General features: G+C 42.7%; 1 protein-coding gene across 3 annotated transcripts in view; it reads left to right on the forward strand.

Moving 5' to 3' along the window:
• zgc:103755 (uncharacterized protein LOC449988 homolog) overlaps nucleotides 1-24,081 on the forward strand; it is a 202,750-nt gene that overhangs the window by 172,489 nt on the left and 6,180 nt on the right. For all 3 annotated transcript variants that reach the window (XM_060934732.1, XM_060934733.1, XM_060934734.1), the window contains 3 exons: nucleotides 3,150-3,273; nucleotides 19,331-19,395; nucleotides 19,559-19,634. In XM_060934732.1, coding sequence (XP_060790715.1) covers nucleotides 3,150-3,273; nucleotides 19,331-19,395; nucleotides 19,559-19,634 — 265 coding nt within the window. The remainder of the gene's footprint in view (nucleotides 1-3,149; nucleotides 3,274-19,330; nucleotides 19,396-19,558; nucleotides 19,635-24,081) is intronic.

Consider the following 24,081-nt stretch of genomic DNA (forward strand, 5'->3'; position numbering starts at 1 on the left):
GAGGGGATCTGTCAAGCTGAAGAAGGAGTTCTATTGGGCTTGGTTAGCCTGTGGGTCTCCAGAGGCAGCTGAGAGATACCGATGGGCCAAGTGGAACGTGGCTCTGGTGGTCACTGAAGCAAAAACTCAGGTGTGGGAGGAGTTTGGTGAGGCCATGGAAAGTGACTTTCGGTTGGCCTCAAAGAGATTCTGACAAACCGTCCGGCAGCTCAGGAAGGGGAAGCAGTGCTCTGTCCCTACTGTTTACAGTGAGGATGGAGTGTTGTTGACGTCAACTGGAGACATCATCCAACGATGGAAGGAATACTTCAAGGATCTCCTCAATCCCACCTTCATGTTGTCCAAGGAGGATGCAGAGTCTGAGGGTGCTTGGGAGTACTCGCCCATCACAGGGGCTGAGGTTGCCAAGGTGGTTAAAAAGCTCCTTGGTGGCTGGGCTCTGGGGGTGGCTGAGATTCGTCCTGAGTTCCTGAAGGCACTGGATGTTGTTGGGCTGTCTTGGCTGACACGCCTCTTCAACATTGTGTGGAGGTCGGGGACAGTGCCTCTTGATTGGCAGATTGGGTTTGGTGGTCCCCCTTTTTAAAAAGGGGTCTGGAGTGTGTGTTCTAACTATAGGGGGCTCACACTTCTCAGCCTCCCCGGGAAAGCCTATGCTGGGGTGCTGGAGAGGAGAGTCCGGTCAATATTAGAACCTCAGATTCAGGAGGAACAATGTGGTTTTCATCCTGGTCATGGAACACTGGACCACCTCTTTACCCTTGCAAGGGTACTGGAGGGTGCATGGGAGTTTGCCCAACTGATCTACATGTGTTTTGTGGACCTGGAGAAGGCTTATGACTATGTCCCTCATGGTGCCCTGTGGGGGGTGCTTTGGGAGTATGGGGTTCAGGGCCCACTACTGTGAGCCATTCAGACCCTGTATGACTGGAACAGGAGTTTGGTTTGCATTGCTGGCAGTAAGTTGGACTTGTTCCCGGTGCACGTTGGACTCCACCAGGGCTGCCCTTTGTTACTGGTTCTGTTCATAAATTTATGGACAGAATTTCTAGGCGCAGCCAAGGGGTGGAGGGTGTCTGGTTTGGTGGCATCAGGATCACGTCTCTGCTTTTTGTGGATGATGTGGTCCTGTTGGCCTCATCAATCTGTGACTTACAGCATGCTCTGGGACAGTTTGCAGCTGAGTGCAAAGCGGCTGGGATGAGGATCAGCACCTCCAAGTCCGTGGCCATGGCGCTCAGCTAGAAATGGGTGGAGTGCCTACTTCGGGTCAGGGGGGAGTTGCTACCTAAAGTGGAGGAGTTTAAGTATCTTGGGGTTTTGTTCACGAGTGAGGGTAAGGGGGAGCGGGAGTTGGACAGATGGATCGAGGCAGCGTCAGCAGTGATGCGGATGCTAAACCAGTTTGTTGTGGTAAAGAGAGAGCTGAGCCAAAAGGCAAAGCTCTCAATTTACTGGTCCATCTACGGTCCCACTCTCACCTATGGTCACGAGCTATGGGTAGTGACTGAAAGAATGAGATCGCGGATACAAGCGGTAGAAATGAGTTTTCTCCGCAGGGTGGCTGGGCTCTCCCGTAGAGACAGGATGAGAAGCTTGGTCATTCAGGAGAGGCTCAGAGTAGAACCACTGCTCCTCCACATCGAAAGGAGTCAGTTGAGGTGGTTCGGGCACCTTGTCAGGATGCCCCCTGGACGTCTCCCAAGGGAGGTTCTCTGGGCATGCCCCACCGGGAGGAGACCCTGGGACAGATCCAGGACACGCTGGAGAGATTACATCTCTTGGCTGGCCTGGGAACGCCTTGGTATTCCCCCGGAAGAGCTGGTGGAGGTGGCCGGGGAGACGGAAGCCTGGGCTGCTCTGCTTTGGCTGCTACCCCCGTGACCCAGATCCGGATAAGCGGTAGAAAATGGATGGATGGGTGGATGGATGGAATGAGTCTAGAATATTTAAAATTTTCTCTTTCTTAAATACCTGATGGAAAATATTGAACTTTTTCACGATATTCAAGTTGTTTGAGGTGCACTAGTATATGGATTAAACGTATGATCGCTTTCATAAATAAATAATTGTAATAGTTGGCATACTGCTGTGGTATAAGAGGAATAAAACACTTCCTGACATGTTGTTAAAAAATAATCAGCTGGTGGTAACAGTTGATTATTACAAATTCCTAAATACATTATAAATGTATTATAAATAATTACTAATGAGTAATTAGTAATTTGGTAGGTAGGTAAATAAATAAATACTCATGGTAACAGTAACTTCACATGTTGTTGATTATTTTCCTTTCGTGTTTTATTCCTTTAGTTATTAGTTATGGCCGGGTTCTTGCCCGAGCTGATAATCACATCATCAGTTTTTCTCTGGCTAAACAGACACAAGGTACGCCACCACTCTTGCTGGAGCAGTTGGGGGTTAGGTGCCTTGCTCAAGGGCACTTGAGCCAGTCCTGCTGGTTCAGGGACTCGAACCAGCAGCTTTTTGGTCCCAAAGCTGTTTCTCTAACAATTTGGCCATGGATTCCCCCCAATTTTATTCCTTACGTCGAGTTAATTATATGCGTGTGCCCCTTATTACTTAAATGAGGTGCTCAGTTGCATTCCCTGTCCATACATCTGTTCATTTACCAACCTTTTTACGCCAGCTTCATTGTCTTGTTCTTTTTTCCACAATCTCAAGGTGAGAATTTAAAACTCTTTAAAACTCCTTATCTAAACTCACGTCCTTCAAGGAGATTTCTTTTGTATTCACACAGCAGGGTGATTTTGAATCTGTGCAGCACTTGACCCAGTATAAAGAAAAATGTATTTAGTCTGTGTGGGCACACTCAGGAATAAGCTGACTCAATCAACATATAAACTACTCGATAATGTCATCATTATGCTGTTTTATTCATGAGAATGTATGCCTACATTATTTATCGGTCTTATATAATGTATAAACACTGGCAGTGTGAGAGCTCTGAAAGCCCCAAAACCACAAAAATGCTCCAGCGAAATTGAATTAAAGCCTGTAGTTCAAAATTAAACTCTGTTATAGATGTAAGGTATGATCTTGTATGAATCTAGCTTTGTTTTATTTTTGTGTTGGTTTTTTTGGTCTTGTGTCTGACGTATGCCGTGTGTGTGTTTATGTGGGTTCAGGAATTTGGCTTGGGATTGAACTGGATAAGCCCAGTGGGAAGAACAATGGCTCTGTTGGAGGAGTGAAGTATTTCAGCTGCCCGCCTAAACATGGAGTATTTGCTCCACCTTCACGAGTGCAGCGGTATGTACATAAGTTCTCATACACACTCATACTATACATCTGCAGTACAGACATTATTCCAGACCCGCAAACATTTTACACATTCACACAGCTGTTATGACTTATCACTTGGAAGAAGAAGCCTTTATTTGTCACATGTACACTCAAACACAGTGAAATTCCTCCTCTGCATTTAACCCATCTGAAACAGTGAACACACACACACACACAACCAGAGCAGTGAGCAGCGATGCTACAGCACCCAGGGAGCAGTTGGGGGTTCGGTGTCTTGTTCAAGGGCACTTCAGCCCTGATACAGAGGGAGGGGAAAGTGCTGACTTCACTCAACTCCCCTGAAGCTTTTTCTTGCCGGTCCCAGGAATTGAACTGGCAACCCTTTGGGCCCAAGGCTGCACCTTAAAAAGAACAAGTATGCCAAAAAAAGCAGGCTTTTTTCCCCTACCAATAAAAATATTTAAGATTTTCAAGCTTCCATTCCCCAAATCTCACACTATAATCTAAAACAAGATTCTCAATCTTTTCTACTTTAAGGCCCACCTATTCGTATTTGTAATGAGTCAGGGCCAGTTAAAAAAAAAAATCACCAATTATTTTGCCTCATCTTTTCTATTAGAATCTAATAATCTACTGTAAAGTGTATTAATGTGATGCGACATCACTCCCTGTTACAGATGGGAGGCCAGGAATTATATAAATGCAGTAAATCCAAACTGTGTTTAATTATAGGTGATGTATTTAAAACTGTATGGATGTACCAGAAGCCAAACTATGTACGCAGGTCATTCTCAGCCAAAAGGGATTGATGATCCAAAAGTGGAGTCTGGTCCATTAACACAAGAACTTGTTGCCATGTTTGTGTTCAGCAAACAAACAAGCTATTAAAACACACTCAAAAGAAGTGGATATAGAAACCACTCAGTGGGATTAGATCCTTACATGCTAACAAAGAACGATTTTTACGATGATTTGGAAAATTATCCATCCGTTGAGTTCCCCGGCATCTCCGACTACCTGGTGCTGCAGACATCGTTTTACACGGACACACAGATGAAAACCTGGAAGAGCATGGAGGAGAACAACTTTTTATATGTGGCTGGGTTAAAGATCTGTGCATCAGGACACTACAAGATAAATCCTGTATCGTTTTTGCATGGGTAAGGAGGAATTTCTGGGCTTTTTGTACAAATCTTTGTGATGGTTGCTAGGACACTACAGGTTTTAGTATCGGCAGGCTTGTAGTACTCGAGTCCGACTCGTCCCCTAATTTTAAGGACTCATGAATTGACTTGGACTTGAGCACTGATGACTCGAACTCATGCATTAACTGCATTCTGACTCGTAAATTGGAAACGAAGACTCGGATTTTTTGTTTATTTTTTGTAACATGCCATAATAATTTGCATACAACATTTATAGCTACATAAATTTTTGTACTAATTTCATGTAAGTGTGTCACACCTGTGTGCCTTGGTGTGTGCATCAGTTAAGTAAGTTAAGTTGATCTTTATTGTCTCTTTGCAGAGAAATTTGTCTTGAGCATACAACACACACACACACACACTCCACAAAAACGCATCCTATAATAAATACACAACAATTATTACATCATTGCCCTAATATTGCACAACCCTCTATCAAAAATATTGCACAAACAATTAAAATATCGCACATCCCTCTAAAAATAATAAATAAATATACCTCCAACATACATGTCATCATATTCCTACACAGAGATTAGCCTACTGCACTATTACCCTACTTCAAACCTTGCAACTATTCCTGTCATCTCTTATTAATTAATTTGATGGACATACCGTAGGCACTAATGAAAATTTGTATCTGTTTAGCTTGCATATTGGCAGCCTACACCTCCTACCAGAGGGCATCAGCTCAAACTCATTATTTAAAACATGGGTTGGGTCAGTAGCAATCTTGAGGCCCTGACTCCTAACTGTCTCCTCAAAAACTCCTTGTAAAGAGTATGAGGGCTGTATGCCCATTATTTTCCCTGCCCTCTTGACAAAAGTCTGGAGTTGTGTTCTGACTTTTACAGTCAAGCTTCCAAACCATGTTGTGATGCCATAGCGGATGGCAGATTCAATAGTTGCTCTATAAAACAAAAGCATGATGCTTTTATCAACACCATGGACCTTAAGTCTCTGTAAAAAGTGCAGCCTTTGACAGATCTTTGAGCAAACAGACTCCACATGAGTTGCCCACTGTAACTGACAATCAAAAATGTATACCCAAATACCTAAAATGTGATACCTGTTGGACTCCCTGTCCATTAATAAGCACTGGACTATAATCCCCCACACCCCTGGGGTCAAAGACCATCTCTTTTGTTTTATCTACATTCAAAATGAGGTTGTTGTCCTCACACCACAGCACTATATCCTGTACAGTACCTCTCTGTGATGCCCCCTAGGGTCTGCCTGTGCTGACAGAAGGCTCAGTAAAGCTATATCATCTGAAAACTTAATGATGTAATGCTCCTATGTTGATATGAGTCTATCAGATAGGCTCTCGGGCGCGCTCCGGACAGCGTGCGCCGTAAACGACTCGCACCTGCACAGGATTAAGGCGCAATCAGCACGCCGGTATATAAAAACTGTGAAAACATACTTACTTTGCGAAGTATTGAGTTGCATTGCTGACACATTACCGAGCCTTATTTCCTTGTTTGGTTTCCTGATCCCTGAGTTCCTGTTTCTCGTCTTTGATTCTGCCGAGTCTACGATAGCCTGTTTGTGTCTTGCTTGACCTATCGCCCGTTTCACCGTTTTACAATTTTGCCTGCCGTTCTGGATTTTTTACCGTCTTCACTTGTATTAATAAACACACCTTCTGCATTTACATCCGTCTCCCAACCATCTCTGACAGAATACTTCACACTCCCTGACAAAGAGAAGCACATTCACCTGTTCATACGCCATGTTCAGGAACAAACTAACGTTAATGGCGCTGAAACAGACACCGTCAAATGGTGCGTTTGGAGTCTTGTTCTCAGACTCGACTCAATTTTTTTTTTTTTTTTAATGACTCGGACTTGAACACTGGGGACTCGAGACTGGACTCAGACTCTAGGTTTAGTGACTCTACTACAACACTGAGTATCGGGTGTAAACAAACCATAGCCACTCAATTCTCAATCCTCCCTCCTCTTCTCTTCTGGGTAAATCATTCACAAAGATCTGCAGAAACCCCTTTAAAGACCTGGGGATTACATGTATTATATACGCGTTAGTTTACAATATAGCAACCACGATCAAACAGTAAACAAAAATGCATGACGACTGAAGCATCTCCTGACAAAACATCACGAAATAACAGAAAATGGCAAGAAAACTGATTTCTGAATCCAAACAAAATAAATCTGAGGCATTCACAAACCTTTCACGAAGTGATCACTACAAACTCGAATGTTCTTCGCCTCAGCTCCCTTCAGTCGCAACAAAAGATTCAAGAGCCACCTTTCTCATCGTCTTTTAGTAAAATTCTTTGCTATTTCACCCTTTTTTACTTCACGGGGAACCTGGAAGAAACTTTTATCAGTTTCATGGTTTGATTGATTCAAGCAGCGCAAAAAAACGCAAGCATGGAGCATTTTAGTGACTAGCAAGGCGCCTCAGCGATAGTAACGCTTTTGTGAACAGTGAACTCAGCTGACCACCACTTCGTGTCTTGCATATCTAATGAGGCGGATGTGACGTTGGACGCAACGCGGCAATCGTACCCTACTAAATATTAGCTTCAAATCGAAAACAAAAATTTGCAGCCCACTAGATGGCGCTTTTGGTTGAGAAACACTGATCTAGATTATATCTGTGTTCTCGCCTCGATTGAGTTTCCGTATGTTCTGAGTTCATTTGTGAAATAAAACCTATCAAAGTATGTTTGACTTGGCTAAAATTACATAAGTATCATTGTCAGATCAGTTAAATCTATTTAATTGGGATGCGCAAAAATGCACATGGTTAAAAATGACACTTTCGAGAAGAAGAAGAAAAAACTGCGCCTACAATGAAGTGTCAAATCTACCATTTTACAAATAATGTTAGACAGACAAATAAAGTAATTAAAACTATAATGTTTTTGTTTCCGCACTTTGCTGGGGGCGGCACGGTGGTGTAGTGGTTAGCGCTGTCGCCTCATAGCAAGAAGGTCTGGGTTCTGTGTGGAGTTTGCATGTTCTCCCCGTGTCCGCGTGGGTTTCCTCCGGGTGCTCCGGTTTCCCCCACAGTCCAAAGACATGCAGGTTAGGTTAACTGGTGACTCTAAATTGACCGTAGGTGTGAATGTGAGTGTGAATGGTTGTCTGTGTCTATGGCCAAGTTTACATTAGACCGTATCTGTCTCGTTTTCTTCGCGGATGCACTGTCCGTTTACATTAAAACGCCTGGAAACTCCGGGAAACGGGAATCCGCCAGGGTCCACGTATTCAATCCAGATCGTGTCTGATCCGGTGCTGTGTAAACATTCAGAATACGCGGATACGCTGTGCTGAGCTCTAGCTGGCGTCATCATTGGACAATGTCACTGTGACATCCACCTTCCTGATTCGCTGGCGTTGGTCATGTGACGCGACTGCTGAAAAACGGCGCGGACTTCCGCCTTGTATCACCTTTCATTAAAGAGCATAAAAGTATGAAAATACTGCAAATACTGATGCAAATACTGCCCATTGTGTAGTTATGATTGTCTTTAGGCTTGCCATCCTTCCACTTGCAAGTGGTAAGTGACACGCATGCCCGATATGCACTGGGATCTCTCACACAGCGGCTCAGTCCCGAATCACTGCTCGTGTGCTTCACTCGCGCGCTCTGTGAGCTGCGCAGGGCCGGAGTGCGCACCCTCCAGAGGGCACTCGCTGTTCAGGGCGGAGTGATTTGGAGCGCAGGATGCCTGCGGAGCCGAGCGTATCCGTGTATTGGCGTTGCTGTGTGCACGCGAATCGTGTATTGGCGTTGCTGTGTGCACGCTAATCATTTTAAAAACGTTAATCTGATGATCCGCTGATACGGTCTAATGTAAACCCCACCTATGTGTCAGCCCTGTGATGACCTGGCGACTTGTCCAGGGTGTACCCCGCCTTTCGCCCGTAGTCAGCTGGGATAGGCTCCAGCTTGCCTGCGACCCTGTAGAACAGGATAAAGCGGCTACAGATAATGAGAATGAGATGAGATGAGACTTTGCTGGGACTGTGCATTACTCCGCTACGGGTTGAGAAGTCTGTTATTGGTGTAAACATACATCAAATCTCTGCTCCGTACTTGTCTTGCTGTGTACCAGTGGTATATCTTTTCGCAGAAATTGAAATGCACTTATGCGATATATTGGGGTATGCCGTCGAATACATTGAACCGTTCTGGCTTTTTGTGAGGAAAAAGTCAGATTTGTGTCGGCACTAATAGAAAAGGGGTTTTGATTTATTTAAAAGGCCTTTCCAGGATGCTAATGCTGCATCGGATTTTCACCAGAGAGCTGTTCGTCATCCAGATTTGTATATGCTGCATCTTCAGACTGGCTGTGTGACATTTCGAGAAGTCAGAGCACCTACAAGAAGTGCACATGGAGAAATATATATCCCCAAAATGTCACAGATAATCAGAAATTTTTTGCACTTGAACACTCATTTCTTTTCTTGCTCATATGCTCGTGTCTTGGGGTGTCATAACGAGCTGTATTATTTCCTGAATTTGAATAAAACTAGTTTTGTTATTATTGTACCAGCTTTATGTAAATTGTCTCTGTTTACTCGGCTTCTGCTGTGACGTTGACACTCCATCAGTGTGTGATACAGTGCTGAAAATAAAGGCTGTGCAAAAATGGATGTTTAGGTTGAGTATATAAACCCCCAAACAGCTTTTAAGTAAGGAATAAAACTGATATGGCGTGTCTCTTTGGGTGAAAAAGTTAGCAACAGTGGGCGTATCAGGCGCTCGGCTGGCCGCGCTGTGAAAATTATCCATGCAGACGCTCATCTAAGTTTCCAAATCTGTCATTGCTTCACTCTTGAATACTTTATTTCGTGAATACTGTCATTAAAAAGCTTATTTCTGCTTTCCAAAGAAATGTATCTGGTTAAGATCTGTTCAGTACTTTGGGAGTAACGGCAGGTTGAAGTCGGTACAACAGAGTAAAAACTCTGCCCGTGTGACGTCAGGAAACTGCCGGTGCTTTTCTTTTTGAGTCACGGGAAAGCGGTCAGGCGCTCTCTTTTTTTCTGATTGGCTTCCCAATGGATTGCTCGTGAATATCAATCCGATCACTTTTATAGGGATGTTCTCTCGCTCTCGCTATTTCTGATGAAGGATTCAGCAAAATTTTCCGTCTGCTAGTTTTGATGTTCTGATTCACGGGAGACTTTGAAGTGAGTTTTCATAGCTTTACCTACTTATTTTTTCAAATCAAACTGATTCATGTCAAGAAATAACTATTTATTTTAGAATATAACGAGTTGTTTTGATGAAAAATATTGAGCTCGTAGTGGTCGGAATGAGATTTAAAAAGTCAGAAACACGAGTGTCAATTTCAGTTCAATTAACTGAAATTGTTTATTGGATGTGGATCACAGTTTTTTGGGGTTTTTTTTTTTTTTTTTTTTTTTTCCTCAAGGTTCATCTTAAAAGCTGTGAATATTAATCGAAATAATCATTTATATTCTTTCATATAAATACGAATAGGCTCTACTTAGAAATACAAAGGTCTGCAGGGCACAGAGAGGGGATTAGAAAAAATATTTTATTGCTTTTTTTTATTTTGATAGAGAATGGTAGATGTGAATGACATGACATTCAGTGCTTATTTATGCAGATTTTATGACTGTAATTGTAATGAGCATTGATTTCTCCTTCTTTGTGATGTATAAATGAGAGTTAAGATCAGCTTTCTGTTGCACAAATAAAGCCATTTGGTGAAACTTTGAAGAAGAGAGTGTACCGATTTAATGAGTTTACCTCTCGTCTCATCTCATTATCTGTAGCCGCTTTATCCTGTTCTACAGGGTCGCAGGCAAGCTGGAGCCTATCCCAGCTGACTATGGGCGAAAGGCAGGGTACACCCTGGACAAGTCGCCAGGTCATCACAGGGCTGACACATAGACACAGACAACCATTCACACTCACATTCACACCTACGGTCAATTTAGAGTCACCAGTTAACCTAACCTGCATGTCTTTGGACTGTGGGGGAAACCGGAGCACCCGGAGGAAACCCACGCGGACACGGGGAGAACATGCAAACTCCGCACAGAAAGGCCCTCGCCGGCCACGGGGCTCGAACCCGGACCTTCTTGCTGTGAGGTGACCGCACTAACCACTACACCACCGTGCCGCCCCCATGTGATCCTCATACAGAATATTACTATTTATTAGTTTTCGAAAAAAATAAACCTTTTTTTTCAATCTTTGATTGGTAATATCTCAAGAGTGGATAAACATTTTAAATCTGTAAAAAGTCTGTTGTTTTGCATTCAATTCTGAATTCAGTGAGACCAGTTTCAAGCAGTGTGGACTGAATTTGAATTTTCACCTGATCATACATGTCAACCTATATGGAATGTCCGTATTTTATACGGATTTGATTCAATAAACGTCGTATACGGGCGTATAAATAATGTTATCCGGATTCTTTAAAAAAAACTTCAATATTTATTTAGAGCTATAATCAATTCCCACGATGATAAAAGAACGCATAACATTTACAAACGTACTGTACACCACAGACAGCCAGTAAAGAGTCTTATGAAATTGCACGTTATCTTGTGGTAGCGAGACTTCGTTCCACTTTTGATCATGCGCACACCCCACTGCGAGAATCCCGCCAACCGGGAAGTCATAGACGCCGGCTTCTGCGTAGAATCATACGTCATCCTCGCCCGAGAATAAAGATGCCTCATTCATGTGCTGCGTTTAACTGTACCAACAGGTTTACCGTCCAAACGAGATCACATGGGATTACCTTTCACAGGTGAGACTGGAAAAATACTTTTCATTGTATTTGGTCATTATAACGTAATTTTACGAACAGATTTTCCTGACTTTGTGGCTAATATGAAGTCTCGCGCATAATAGCCGCTCGGTGAAACCTGTCTCCAAACAACGAAGTATTTCCTTCGTAACTACGCTGATAACACTTTGTGTTTTTGTCAAACATTGGAGCTTTGTATTCATTCTGAAGGTTTATTGTTATTAATATTGAATAAAAAGTAACTGAGATATATCATTGTTAATTATCATTCAAATTTTAGGTAAATTATTTTAATTTGCATCTTATACAGATTTTATAAGGGAAATACGGATTTTGGAGGTTGGTTATACAGGTTTGATTGACCAAAGGTTGACATGTATGCCTGATCTGCCTAGCAGTAGGAGTTCATTCTCCGTTATTTCTTCTTCTTCCCTTTGGGGAATACTGGATCATTTTGTTAGGATTTAAACATGACCGGGTGTGATGTTACAGGATAATATGCAGTTACAATGACAGGGTGATTTGGTACAGCCCAACATGTGGCCAAGTTACTGCCACCACCCTGTAGTTGATTATTATTAGTTCATCTGTCCATAAGGCCGATGACCTGCTGCCATGGCGTCGCGTCCGTCGTCCACAGTTCAGTTAAATCGTATCTCCTCCATCAGTTCTCCACGGATTTCCGTTCCGATTGTTTTGTCTGAAAGAACTCATCACTCTGCACAAAACTTGGTGGTTGTTTTGTCAGATTTTTTGCTGAGTTACTAATTAGGCCAAATTAACAAATTTTCCCGGCCTCTCACTAGAATTGTATGTCCTCTCTGATTGATCATCCAATTTCAGTTCTGATCGATGTCTTGGGTCGATTTCCCATGAGGAACAAAACTTGGTTGTTTGTTGATTTTCCTGTTGTAAACAATTTATTTACAGCTTTGTTTATTTCCAGTTAAATCGTATCTCCTTCCTCAGTTCTCAGTGGATTTCAGTTCTGATTGTTTCGTTTGAAAGAACTAGTCCTTCTGCACAACACGGTCATTGCATTGTCAATTTTTTGCTAACGAACTGCCAATTAGGTCACCTTAACGAGTTTTGGGACTTCTCATTAGAATTGTATCTCCTCTCGGAGTTCTCACCCGATCTCAGTTCTGAGCGATGTTTTGGGTCGATCGTCCCTCAGGGAACAAAATTTAGTCCTTTGTTGATGTTCCTGTTGTGAACAGTTTGTTGTGGAGGTTGGTCCTCTCTCACATTGTCACATTTCAGTTCTGTTTGATGTTTTGGTCGTCATGGTTGTTTCAATGGCAGGCCGGATAAGCGACTGCGGTACGTCCTTGATGTTCTGATTTTCCAGTCAGGGAGCTGTTTTATTCCTGTTACGCCGCAGTAATTTCCCAGCATTTTTTAAATTCATTAAAGAACGACGCATCATACGGTATATTTTATCCATTTATAGTTCTGTTTAATGTTATGGAAAGTCTGTGAAATAAGTGAGTTCTTGTTATCACATGCGTTATAGCAGATGTAGACGGTTGTTCGGTCACTTTCTCTATCAAAGTTAATAATACAAAAAAAAACCCAGCATTTTGTGATGTTAGTGAGAAACCACAAAGCTGCAGCTTTACATCTGACTGTACAAAGCAATGACCCTGAAGACTCCTTCCAGAACAGAAAACACATCACCACGTGGAGCGTCCTTCATATTAAGAACATCATCGAGCGAGCTCGTTAAAACAAACTTGCGGTTTGTCATGCAGCTGGAAATACCTTCCAAGTGGCTGATTCGAGAATGAATCGACCAATCAGAAGCGAGAACATCGCTGTGGTGTAAAATGAAATGATCCCTGTCGTATTTATAGTCTTGCTTTGAATGAAAGGAAAATCCACGTCGCTTCCTATCCACACTGCATAGCAATTCATAGTAATGGGTTTTCTGTTGAGATAATAATAATAATAATGTAATAAGGGGTGGCACGGTGGTGTAGTGGTTAGCGCTGTCGCCTCACAGCAAGAAGGTCCGGGTTCGAGCCCCGTGGCCGGCGAGGGCCTTTCTGTGAGGAGTTTACATGTTCTCCCCGTGTCCGCGTGGGTTTCCTCCGGGTGCTCCGGTTTCCCCCACAGTCCAAAGACATGCAGGTTAGGTTAACTGGTGACTCTAAATTGAGCGTAGGTGTGAATGTGAGTGTGAATGGTTGTCTGTGTCTATGTGTCAGCCCTGTGATGACCTGGCGACTTGTCCAGGGTGTACCCCGCCTTTCGCCCGTAGTCAGCTGGGATAGGCTCCAGCTTGCCTGCGACCCTGTAGAACAGGATAAAGCGGCTAGAGATAATGGATGGATGGATAATAATAATAGTAATAATGTGTTTCTCATAAAAAAAACACTTTTTCAGAGTGAGTTATGGTGTTCACATATGTCATCAAACTTTTGCAGCAGATTTGTGACTCAGATTTTATGACTTTCTGGCTGTTGTACATTAAATGTCATACATTAACTCCTGACAGTGTTTTATTTGTGAACATGCTGCCAAGTCTTTACTTAATACTCAGTCATTTGTCATCCTTTCCATTTTGTGCCATCCTGTTTATTTTCTTTTCGCCAATATCCTGTATTTTTTTTTTTGTTCCATTTCCTCTTTTTGTGGTGACTCTCCTCTTCCGTTCATCCCAGAAAGTCTCCTGGTCTCTGCAGGCCCCTGCTCACCGTTCAGCATCACTCATTCCCTTCCCTTCTCCAGCACCTCTCAGCAATAAGCGCTATATTGTCAGAAGCACTGTGGATTTTTTTCCTAATTAACCCCGGGGGCAGTGACGGAGATAGAGCAGCCAGCTAAGCATCCCCGAACTAATGGAGAGTGCCGATATTCTGAGCAGGAACCAACATCGGCAAAGCAGCCACTTCCTTTTCTATTCAGTGCTTTTCATCTTGGCAGAGACTGATGACTTGGTGTTTAAGAAGCAGTCTGCTGAGGGTTTTTTCCCTCCTTTTTGCAAACAAGAATACACAGATCTTTTAAAACATCACATATATTTTACATGTATTTCAACATCTGTATCAGCTGATATCATTATCAGCGCATAATTGTGCACATTTTTTTAATCACAGTTTGGTGAAACAAAGAGAAATGATAATTATAAAACATTTCAAGATGAATATTCAGTATTCAAGATTCCGGTCACGATTAAAGTTTTAGCAATCTGTTACCATGAGCATTTTAACACTTTTAATCCACTGAAGCGTGTGTTCAGGCGACACTTGAGTGGATTTGAGCTCATATGGATCGTCAGGTTTTACACCAACTCGAGTGTCACATTGTCATAGCCCCCAAACTGATGCCAAACTGCCACTATCGGGTCACTGAGGAAGACTTTTAACCCGCTCAGTTATATCCTGTCCTGTTATAAGTCACTTTGGGGAAAAATTAACTAACTAATTGAATAAATCTAAATTTTATTTTATTTACATATATGTTGCATGATGTGTGTGCATGTGTCCGACTCGTACCCTAATTTTAAGGACTCGTTACTTGACTTGGACTTGAGCACTGATGACTTGGACTCATTCATTGCATTCGGACTTGTACATTTGAGACGAGGACTCAGATTTTTTCTTTATTTATTTTTTTGTAACATGCCATAATAATCTGGCAAAAGATATTTATATCTACATTATTTTTTAGCGGCGCTCCAGCGGAGCACCATACCTAAGAAAAAATGGTAAACCCATTGAGTCGATTTTTTTTTTTGTGGTTTGTCCGTGTACGTGTACCACCAGTCATACACACCGCCTAGTGGCCAGTGTTAGTAATTACCAGTCATACACACCGCCTAGTGGTCAGTGTTAGTAATTACCAGTCATACACGCCGCCTAGTGGCCAGTGTTAGTAATTACCAGTCATACACGCCGCCTAGTGGTCAGTTAGTAATTACCAGTCATACACTCCGCCTAGTGGTCAGTGTTAGTAATTACCAGTCATACACGCCGCCTAGTGGCCAGTGTTAGTAATTACCAGTCATACACGCCGCCTAGTGGCCAGTGTTAGTAATTACCAGTCATACACGCCGCCTAGTGGACATATATATTCTCAATTTTAACAATGTAGATTTACTTTTTGAAACATAGGAAGGTGATGTTTTAGCAAATATAATTAATAATCATGTGTAGTAGAATAAACATACACATTCTTTCAATAAGATTAACATGGTATATAGCTAGATTGTAATTAATTTGTAACAGACGCGAGATGGACAATCGTAACAGAAGTAATGTAACAGACATCATTTTGGAACTCATTACCAGTAATTACCAGTCATACACGCCGCCTAGTGGCCAGTGTTAGTAGTTACCAGTCATACACTCCGCCTAGTGGTCAGTGTTAGTAATTACCAGTCATACACGCCGCCTCGTGGCCAGTGTTAGTAATTACCAGTCATACACTCCGCCTAGTGGTCAGGGTTAGTAGTTACCAGTCATACACGCCGCCTAGTGGCCAGTGTTAGTAGTTACCAGTCATACACGCCGCCTAGTGGCCAGTGTTAGTAGTTACCAGTCATACACTCCGCCTAGTGGTCAGTGTTAGTAATTACCAGTCATACACGCCGCCTAGTGGCCAGTGTTAGTAATTACGTCATACACGCCGCCTAGTGGCCAGTGTTAGTAATTACCAGTCATACACGCCGCCTAGTGGCCAGTGTTAGTAATTACCAGTCATACACGCCGCCTAGTGGCCAGTGTTAGTAATTACCAGTCATACACGCCGCCTAGTGGCCAGTGTTAGTAATTACGTCATACACGCCGCCTAGTGGCCAGTGTTAGTAATTACCAGTCATACACGCCGCCTAGTGGCCAGTGTTAGTAATTACCAGTCATACACGCCGCCTAGTGGCCAGTGTTAGTAATTACCAGTCATACACGCCGCCTAGTGGCCAGTGTTAGTAGTTACCAGTCATACACTCCGCCTAGTGGCCAGTGTTAGTAATTACCAGTCATACACGCCGCCTAGTGGCCAGTGTTAGTAATTACCAATCATACACGCCGCCTAGTGGCCAGTGTTAGTAATTACCAGTCATACACGCCGCCTCGTGGCCAGTGTTAGTAGTTACCAGTCATACACGCCGCCTAGTGGCCAGTGTTAGTAGTTACCAGTCATACACTCCGCCTAGTGGTCCGTGTTAGTAATTACCAGTCATACACGCCGCCTAGTGGCCAGTGTTAGTAATTACCAGTCATACACTCCGCCTAGTGGCCAGTGTTAGTAGTTACCAGTCATACACTCCGCCTAGTGGTCAGTGTTAGTAATTACCAGTCATACACGCCGCCTAGTGGCCAGTGTTAGTAATTACCAGTCATACACGCCGCCTCGTGGCCAGTGTTAGTAATTACCAGTCATACACTCCGCCTAGTGGTCAGGGTTAGTAGTTACCAGTCATACACTCCGCCTCGTGGCCAGTGTTAGTAATTACCAGTCATACACTCCGCCTAGTGGCCAGTGTTAGTAATTACCAGTCATACACGCCGCCTAGTGGCCAGTGTTAGTAATTACCAGTCATACACGCCGCCTAGTGGCCAGTGTTAGTAATTACGTCATACACGCCGCCTAGTGGCCAGTGTTAGTAATTACCAGTCATACACGCCGCCTAGTGGCCAGTGTTAGTAATTACCAGTCATACACGCCGCCTAGTGGCCAGTGTTAGTAATTACCAGTCATACACGCCGCCTAGTGGCCAGTGTTAGTAGTTACCAGTCATACACACCGCCTAGTGGCCAGTGTTGGCCAGTAAAGAAATAAAACAAAAGAGACTGGCTATGATATAAGAAAATTCTACAACCCAGAAACAGATGGGAGCTCCACTTTTAGGCAGTGCCTAAATCTATATGAGTGATTCCACGCTTATGGGTACTGAAATGGGGACATGAACTTATTTTTTAAAATTCACCTAAAACCATTTCTTTTTTTTACCATCAGGTCACAAAACATGTAATCTTTAATGAATGATATGTTAAAAGATAACTTTAATTTTCTGAGATGTAATAAAAACATATTTATATGCCAAAGTCAGAACATAACAGAAGTGTTGTGGACATATATATTCTCAATTTTAACAATGTAGATTTACTTTTTGAAACATAGGAAGGTGATGTTTTAGCAAATATAATTAATAATCATGTGTAGTAGAATAAACATACACATTCTTTCAATAAGATTAACATGGTATATAGCTAGATTGTAATTAATTTGTAACAGACGCGAGATGGACAATCGTAACAGAAGTAATGTAACAGACATCATTTTGGAACTCATAGGCTTGACTTTGGCATATAAATATGTTTTTATTACATCTCAGAAAATTAAAGTTATCTTTTAACATATCAGTCATTAAAGATTACATGTTTTGTGACCTGATGGTAAAAAAAGAAATGGTTTTAGGTGAATAAGTTCATGTCCCCATTTCAGTACCCATAAGCGTGGAATTACTCATATATTATACTAATTTGGTGCAAGAGAATGGACATTCACCTGTTCATACATCATGTTCAGGAACTAACGTTAATGGCGCTAAAATGCCTGGAGAGACGCCCCTAGGATTGTCCGCTTTGCTTATACAGACTTCTCGTGCAGTGGGAAAAAATGCACTGCTATGTGTTCCATATGTAGAAGAACTATCGAGGAGACGACGGGGACAACCTCGAACTTCAATCGTCATTTGGTAAGACTCCACCCAGAGAAGGAAGTGACACGCTATGTTCACTACTCTGTTGATAGTGGGCGGGGCTTGCTTGCTGAGTGATGAACTAGCCAGTGTTAACCCTCTCTCATGTTATTTGCCCTGTTGATAGTGGGTGGGGCTTACTGAGCGATGAACAAGCCTTTTATCTGTAGCCTGTTAACTAAAACGGGGCAGTCGAGCAGGAACGTTAGTCCAACACAGTAGCAGAGATGCTTTCACATAAAGGCAGCAACAGCCACCGTCAAATGGTGCAGTTGGAGTCTTGCTCTCAGACTCGACTCGAAATGTTCAACACTGGGGACTCGAGACTGGACTCAGACTCGACTACAACACTGATATATGTATACGAGTCTCGTTGTAAAACGTGATGTGTAAATTGAAATTAATGTATAACATTTATTTCACACAATCATATTTATATGCTGTTTCACAGTATAATATTTGGGTGACAGTATAGATTAAACAGTGTATACAGAAAAATTAGAAAAAAAATCAGGGTCTTTTTTAATCACTCTTTTTTTCACATCGCTATATCTGAAAATAAGCAAGTAACAATACATCATACAGTGATAAATCACAATATAAATTTATGACTGTGAATCGATTAAATAAAAATTTAATCTCCTAGTTTTTCCTTGGGGTAATTGCATTGTTTAGATAGCAGAGGGTGCAATAACATACAAGAACAGGAGTCCATGTGACTTCACCCTAGATGGAAGTGTAACAGCTCTAATGTCATGAAAACACACACAAAGAGCTCTTGTGTGACTGTACAAATAGATTTAACAAGAAATCAGAGCTCACTTTTTATAGACTGCTAAAAGCTAAAGACGAGAAGCAAATAGAGGTAGTACAAGTGTTCATGAAAGTCTAAGAAAAGGTTTTTCCACTTTTTTTAAAATAAAAAGAATATTTTAGTTAATAGACTGTTATATTTTACTCCAGCTTGTTGCTTTTTTGGTTATAAAATTCTCTCTTTCCTTCATTCCTTCCACTCCACTCCATTCGTATTGTGAATTAAATTGAATCATGAATTGAGTAAATCGTAACATGACTAACTCGAAATAAAATTTTGTTACACTGGACTCATTTTGTGGTGGCCTGCCCCATATAATGTTGTTGAAGTTTGTGAACTTTTTTTTTTTCTTAAATTTCTAAAAGTTAATGTCTTTAAAACATCACTCCAGAAATTTCTGCAGCTGCTGCAGTCTTGATGACTTCAATCCTCCCAGAATGTGTATCGCAGTGCTTTTCTGTGATGGGTGTTACACAGCACGGGGATAATAACAGTCAGTTTATTGTAGGCTTGGATGTTGACTGAAAATGATAGTAATTGATATTGGACATGCATTTTGCTCCCAGGATCCATGGTTCTGTGGACTGCCTGTCTGAACTGTCCTCCTCCCGATCCAATCCCACCTTCACTGGTGAGCTAATGCTGGTGGCCTGTCCTCTTTCCTCTTGTGATGCACGTGCTATAAATACTAAAGTGCTTGGAAAGATTGCAGCGGTTGCATTGGGAAATGAGAGTAACTGTGTGTGTGTGTGTGTGTGTGTGTGTGTGTGTGTGTGTGTGTGTGTGTGATCCAGGAATGCGTCGTAGTTTGAGCACCACTTCAGCCATCGCCACACAGCGAGAGCCAAATCGGAAGACTCAAGTGAGCCGGTGAGAAATAATTGATTAACATGAAGTAAATAGAATCACATGTTGTCGTAGTAAGCCGTATACAGAGTTCAAACATTACCTCAGTATTTACGAGAAAAGTTGCCTAATTTAAATGTCTGTATGGTTCAGTAAGATTATGAAAAGCACCCTGCTCTGAATTTGCCATGTTTGGGGATGATAAATTACCGAACTATTGGCACAGGGGGAACAAAACGTGCTGTAAATCCTACAGCAATCCTACAGCTGAAAGTCTATTCATTATTTAATTTCAGCCCCAGTATACTGTGGTAGTCTGCTAAAATAATAATTTTGCCAACGTTCAAATATGTATGGAATCCATATAGGGCTGGTTTAATATTTTCAGTGTGGTCGCGTCATCTAAAACATGTTTCAGATTGAAAAATTGTGGTTACAGCAAACTGTCAGAAAGCAAAGCTGGATATAAAACAGCTCCCAGGTCGATCCGATGCTTGCACACATTTTCAGGATTAACTCCTCAGTATGTACGTGTAACTCGACTCAGAATAAGGCCAAGGATGTAAACCGCTAAGCAGAGAGGAACTGGCTTCATCAGAAATGCACAGTGATGAATAACTGTTCTAACAGGTCCATTTTCAGCAATTTATAATGAGAATTTACAGTTGACACTTCCATTAAAATGCATAGGAAAGGCAGGAGTTTCCTGATTGTAGCCAAGAGGCAAGCAAAACAATCATGAAAAATTGAGGCAGTTCAACAGCAAAATTATTCAGTCCTAAGATCATAACTGCGGGGCTGCGACCTCACATGAGGCCGGCTGAGATGAATACGGCATCATAGCAGATTTTTACTGAACGTTACTGGAATTCTATACAGATAAACTTGTAAATAAAACTTTCTTTTTTCATCGTAATGATACATAAATTGTATTTTTTGAGCCTACTTCAAAAACACAAGTTCAGTATCATAAGAGTTGAAGAAATTCTGTGTGTGTAAGTAATTAGAGTTCTTCTGTGAGCACCGGAGTTCTGTGCAGTGACTTGTTATTCATCCTAGCAAGCAATAAATCTCTTCTCTTGCTTAATTTATGTCTTGCAGGTGTGTAAAGTCTACTACCATTAGCTCCTGTGGCTATCCAGTGCCAAGATCGTATTATATACAAGTTTCAGTGTAATTTACTCCTTCCAAAATGTTACTCATGCTTAAAAAAAAAAAAAAAGCTAAATGTCTAACATTTACATTACATTAATGGCATTTAGCAGACGCTCTTATCCAGGGTAACGTACAATGTACCCAGAGCAGCCTGGGGAGCAGTTGGGGGTTAGGTGCTTCGCTCAAGGGCACTTCAGTCATTCTTGCTGCTCCAGGGAATCAAACTGGCAACCTTTTGGTCCTAAAGCTGCTTCTCTAACTATTAGGCCATGGCTTCCCCCGGTTACAGCAATATGATGGTTGGGTGCTTGAGTGAATTATTTGTCTTTGATATCTTATCAGGGCGTCTGCCAAATGCCATAAATGTAATTATTATACCACTTTTTCGATGGAATAAGAACGTGTTCTATTCCCTTCTAGCAGGTTCCATACATTCGGTTTGATAGCATGCAATATTGTTAGCATATCGCTTATCCTATGTGTATTACGTCACTCTACCCAGTAGAGAATGAGTGAGTGTTGAATATGTTTTACGATATTGCATGGTTGTCAAGACAACATGACATCACACATCAGAGATGTAAAATTTCCGCACTAACGAGCGACTGGGACACTTTGTAAACAAACATGGCCGCCAGGTTTGCTTCGTTAAATACAGAAGATTTTGAGAGAATTTTGAAAAGAGAAAGACGCGTTGAACACCCGAAAGGAATGTGTATGTATTATAATAATAATAATAATAATATTGGCTGGCTTTTTTCATGGTCTATCAGATATATTCCATTCAGCTAGCATGATATCATGATATATCATGCTAGCTGAATGGAATATATCTGATGTACCACTTAACGTCGGCCAATATTATTTCAACATCTGATAGCACTTTATTTTCCAATACAGTAAGTATATAGTGTAAATATGCAACAATTAGGGCGGCACGGTGGTGTAGTGGTTAGCGTTGTCGCCTCACAGCAAGAAGGTCCGGGTTCGAGCCCTGTGGCCGGTGAGGGCCTTTCTGTGTGGAGTTTGCATGTTCTCCCCGTGTCCGCGTGGGTTTCTTCTGGGTGCTCCGGTTTCCCCCACAGTCCAAAGACATGCAGGTTAGGTTAACTGGTGACTCTAAATTGAGCGTAGGTGTGAATGTGAGTGTGAATGGTTGTCTGTGTCTATGTGTCAGCCCTGTGATGACCTGGCGACTTGTCCAGGGTGTACCCCGCCTTTTGCCCATAGTCAGCTGGGATAGGCTCCAGCTTGCCTGCGACCCTGTAGGACAGGATAAAGCGGCTAGAGATAATGAGATGAGATGCAACAATTATTCATTGTTTACACACATTTATGTTTTTTAAATGTTGATTTTCATAACAGAGTATCAGACTTAAGTATTCATTTCCCTGTGTAATTTACTTAGTTACTTTTAAAATCAACATTGATAGCTACACACAACGGCGCGACCTGGCAGCCAAAATTCTCTCAAAATCTTTCATATATAAACAAGCAAACCTGGCAGCCATGTTTGTTTACAAACTGTCAGAGTCACTCGCTAGCACAGAAGTTTTACATCTCCGATGTGTCTCTTTTCCAGTTTTTCGATGTCCGTTGGTATGTTTTTCTCTTGTAAATACGCGTAAAGAATGTGTCTTTAGTTTCAGTTTGTTTATTTAGTGCTTGATTATAGCTTAGCTAATCCTAGCAGGAGCACTGGATTAGCCTCATCTTTTCCCTTTCCCAGCAGACAAAGAAATGTTTTTGTGCATGCTTAGCAGAAAAGTTTTGTCATTGGATATTCACATCAGCTCCGACGTATGATGTCATGTTGTCTTGACAACATGCATGTAGAAACGGCCCGGATGTGGGTGGAGCACAGAAGTACGGCAGGCTGTTATTTGCTTGTTAGTTTGCTTTATTTTGCTTTTCAGCACAACTCTTTTCATTGGGGACCCACTCATATACACACACACTCATATACACACACAGAGTACTATCGTGTTCTGGTCCCCGATCTCCCCTCCTCTATTCCTCTCACTCCTTTTATAGGGCACCGTCATTGTAAGAGACACACAAACGCACGTTAATTGATGACAGGTGTAGCGATATAACCACTCACCTTCCCTGACTCCGCCCTCCATTCACAGACCGGCCACGCCCCTGATGCCACATACCCCCACTGCCCGACTCAGGCCGGGGAGCCGTCCAGCATGCAGCGGACTCCCACCCCCTTGACGGGACAGGAAGTCCGCCACCACCATCTGCACCTCTGGCCTGTGGACCACCTCGAATTTGAATGGCTGGAGGGCAAGATACCAATGGGTAATCTGCGCGTTGGCATCCTTCATGCGGTGGAGCCACTGGAGGGGTGCGTGGTCCGAACAGAGGGTGAAAGGGCATCCCAGTAGGTAGTACTAGAGGGCGAGGACCGCCCACTTGATGGCTAGGCACGCTTTCTCTATCGTGCTGTACCTGCCTTCCCGCATTGACAGCTTCCGGCTAATGTACAGCACAGGACGTTCCTCCCCCTCCACCTTCTGGGACAGAACGGCCCCCAGCCCCCTGTCCAATGCGTCCGTCTGTAAAATAAAGGGGAGAGAAAAATCAGGGGAGTGTAACAGTGGCCCCCCCACACAGTGCAGCCTTTACCCTAGAGAAAGCCTGTTGGCATTGCTCCATCCACTGGACCGGATCTGGTGCTCCCTTTTTAGTGAAATCAGTTAGGAGGCTGGTGACGTCCAAATAATTAGGTATGAACCTACGATAGTAGCCAGCCAGCCCCAGGAACTGTCTTGGCCTTGGGCAGGCCGTAATCGCTGCAGTCTTATTGATTTGGAGACGCACCTGCCCATGGCCCAAGTGGAAACCCAGATACCGTACTTCCACCCGCCCAATTGCACAATTCTTTGGGTTAGCTGTGAGACCCGCATGCCTCAGCAACTTTAGGATGGCCCTAAGGTGTTTGAGGTGCCACGGCCAGTCATTGCTATAAATGATAATATCATCAAGATACACAGCTGCATAGGTGGTGTGGGGGCAGAGAACCCTGTCCATGAGCCGCTGGAACATGGCGGGAGCCCCAAATAACCGAAAAGAAAGTGTGACGAAGTGGTGTAAGCCAAATGGTGTGGAAAAGGCCGTTTTCTCTCGGGATAGAGGAGTCGAGGGGATCTGCCAATATTCCTTCATTAAATCCAGTGTCGAATAAAAACGAGCAGTGCTTAATCGATCGAGCAGCTCGTCAATGCAAGGCATTGGGTATGCGTCAAATTTAGACACCACGTTGACTTTTTTCTATAGTCCACACAGAAACGGACCGACCCATCAGTCT

The sequence above is a fragment of the Neoarius graeffei genome, chromosome 11 (assembly GCF_027579695.1).
Source record: "Neoarius graeffei isolate fNeoGra1 chromosome 11, fNeoGra1.pri, whole genome shotgun sequence".
Classification (NCBI taxonomy): Eukaryota; Metazoa; Chordata; class Actinopteri; order Siluriformes; family Ariidae; genus Neoarius; species Neoarius graeffei.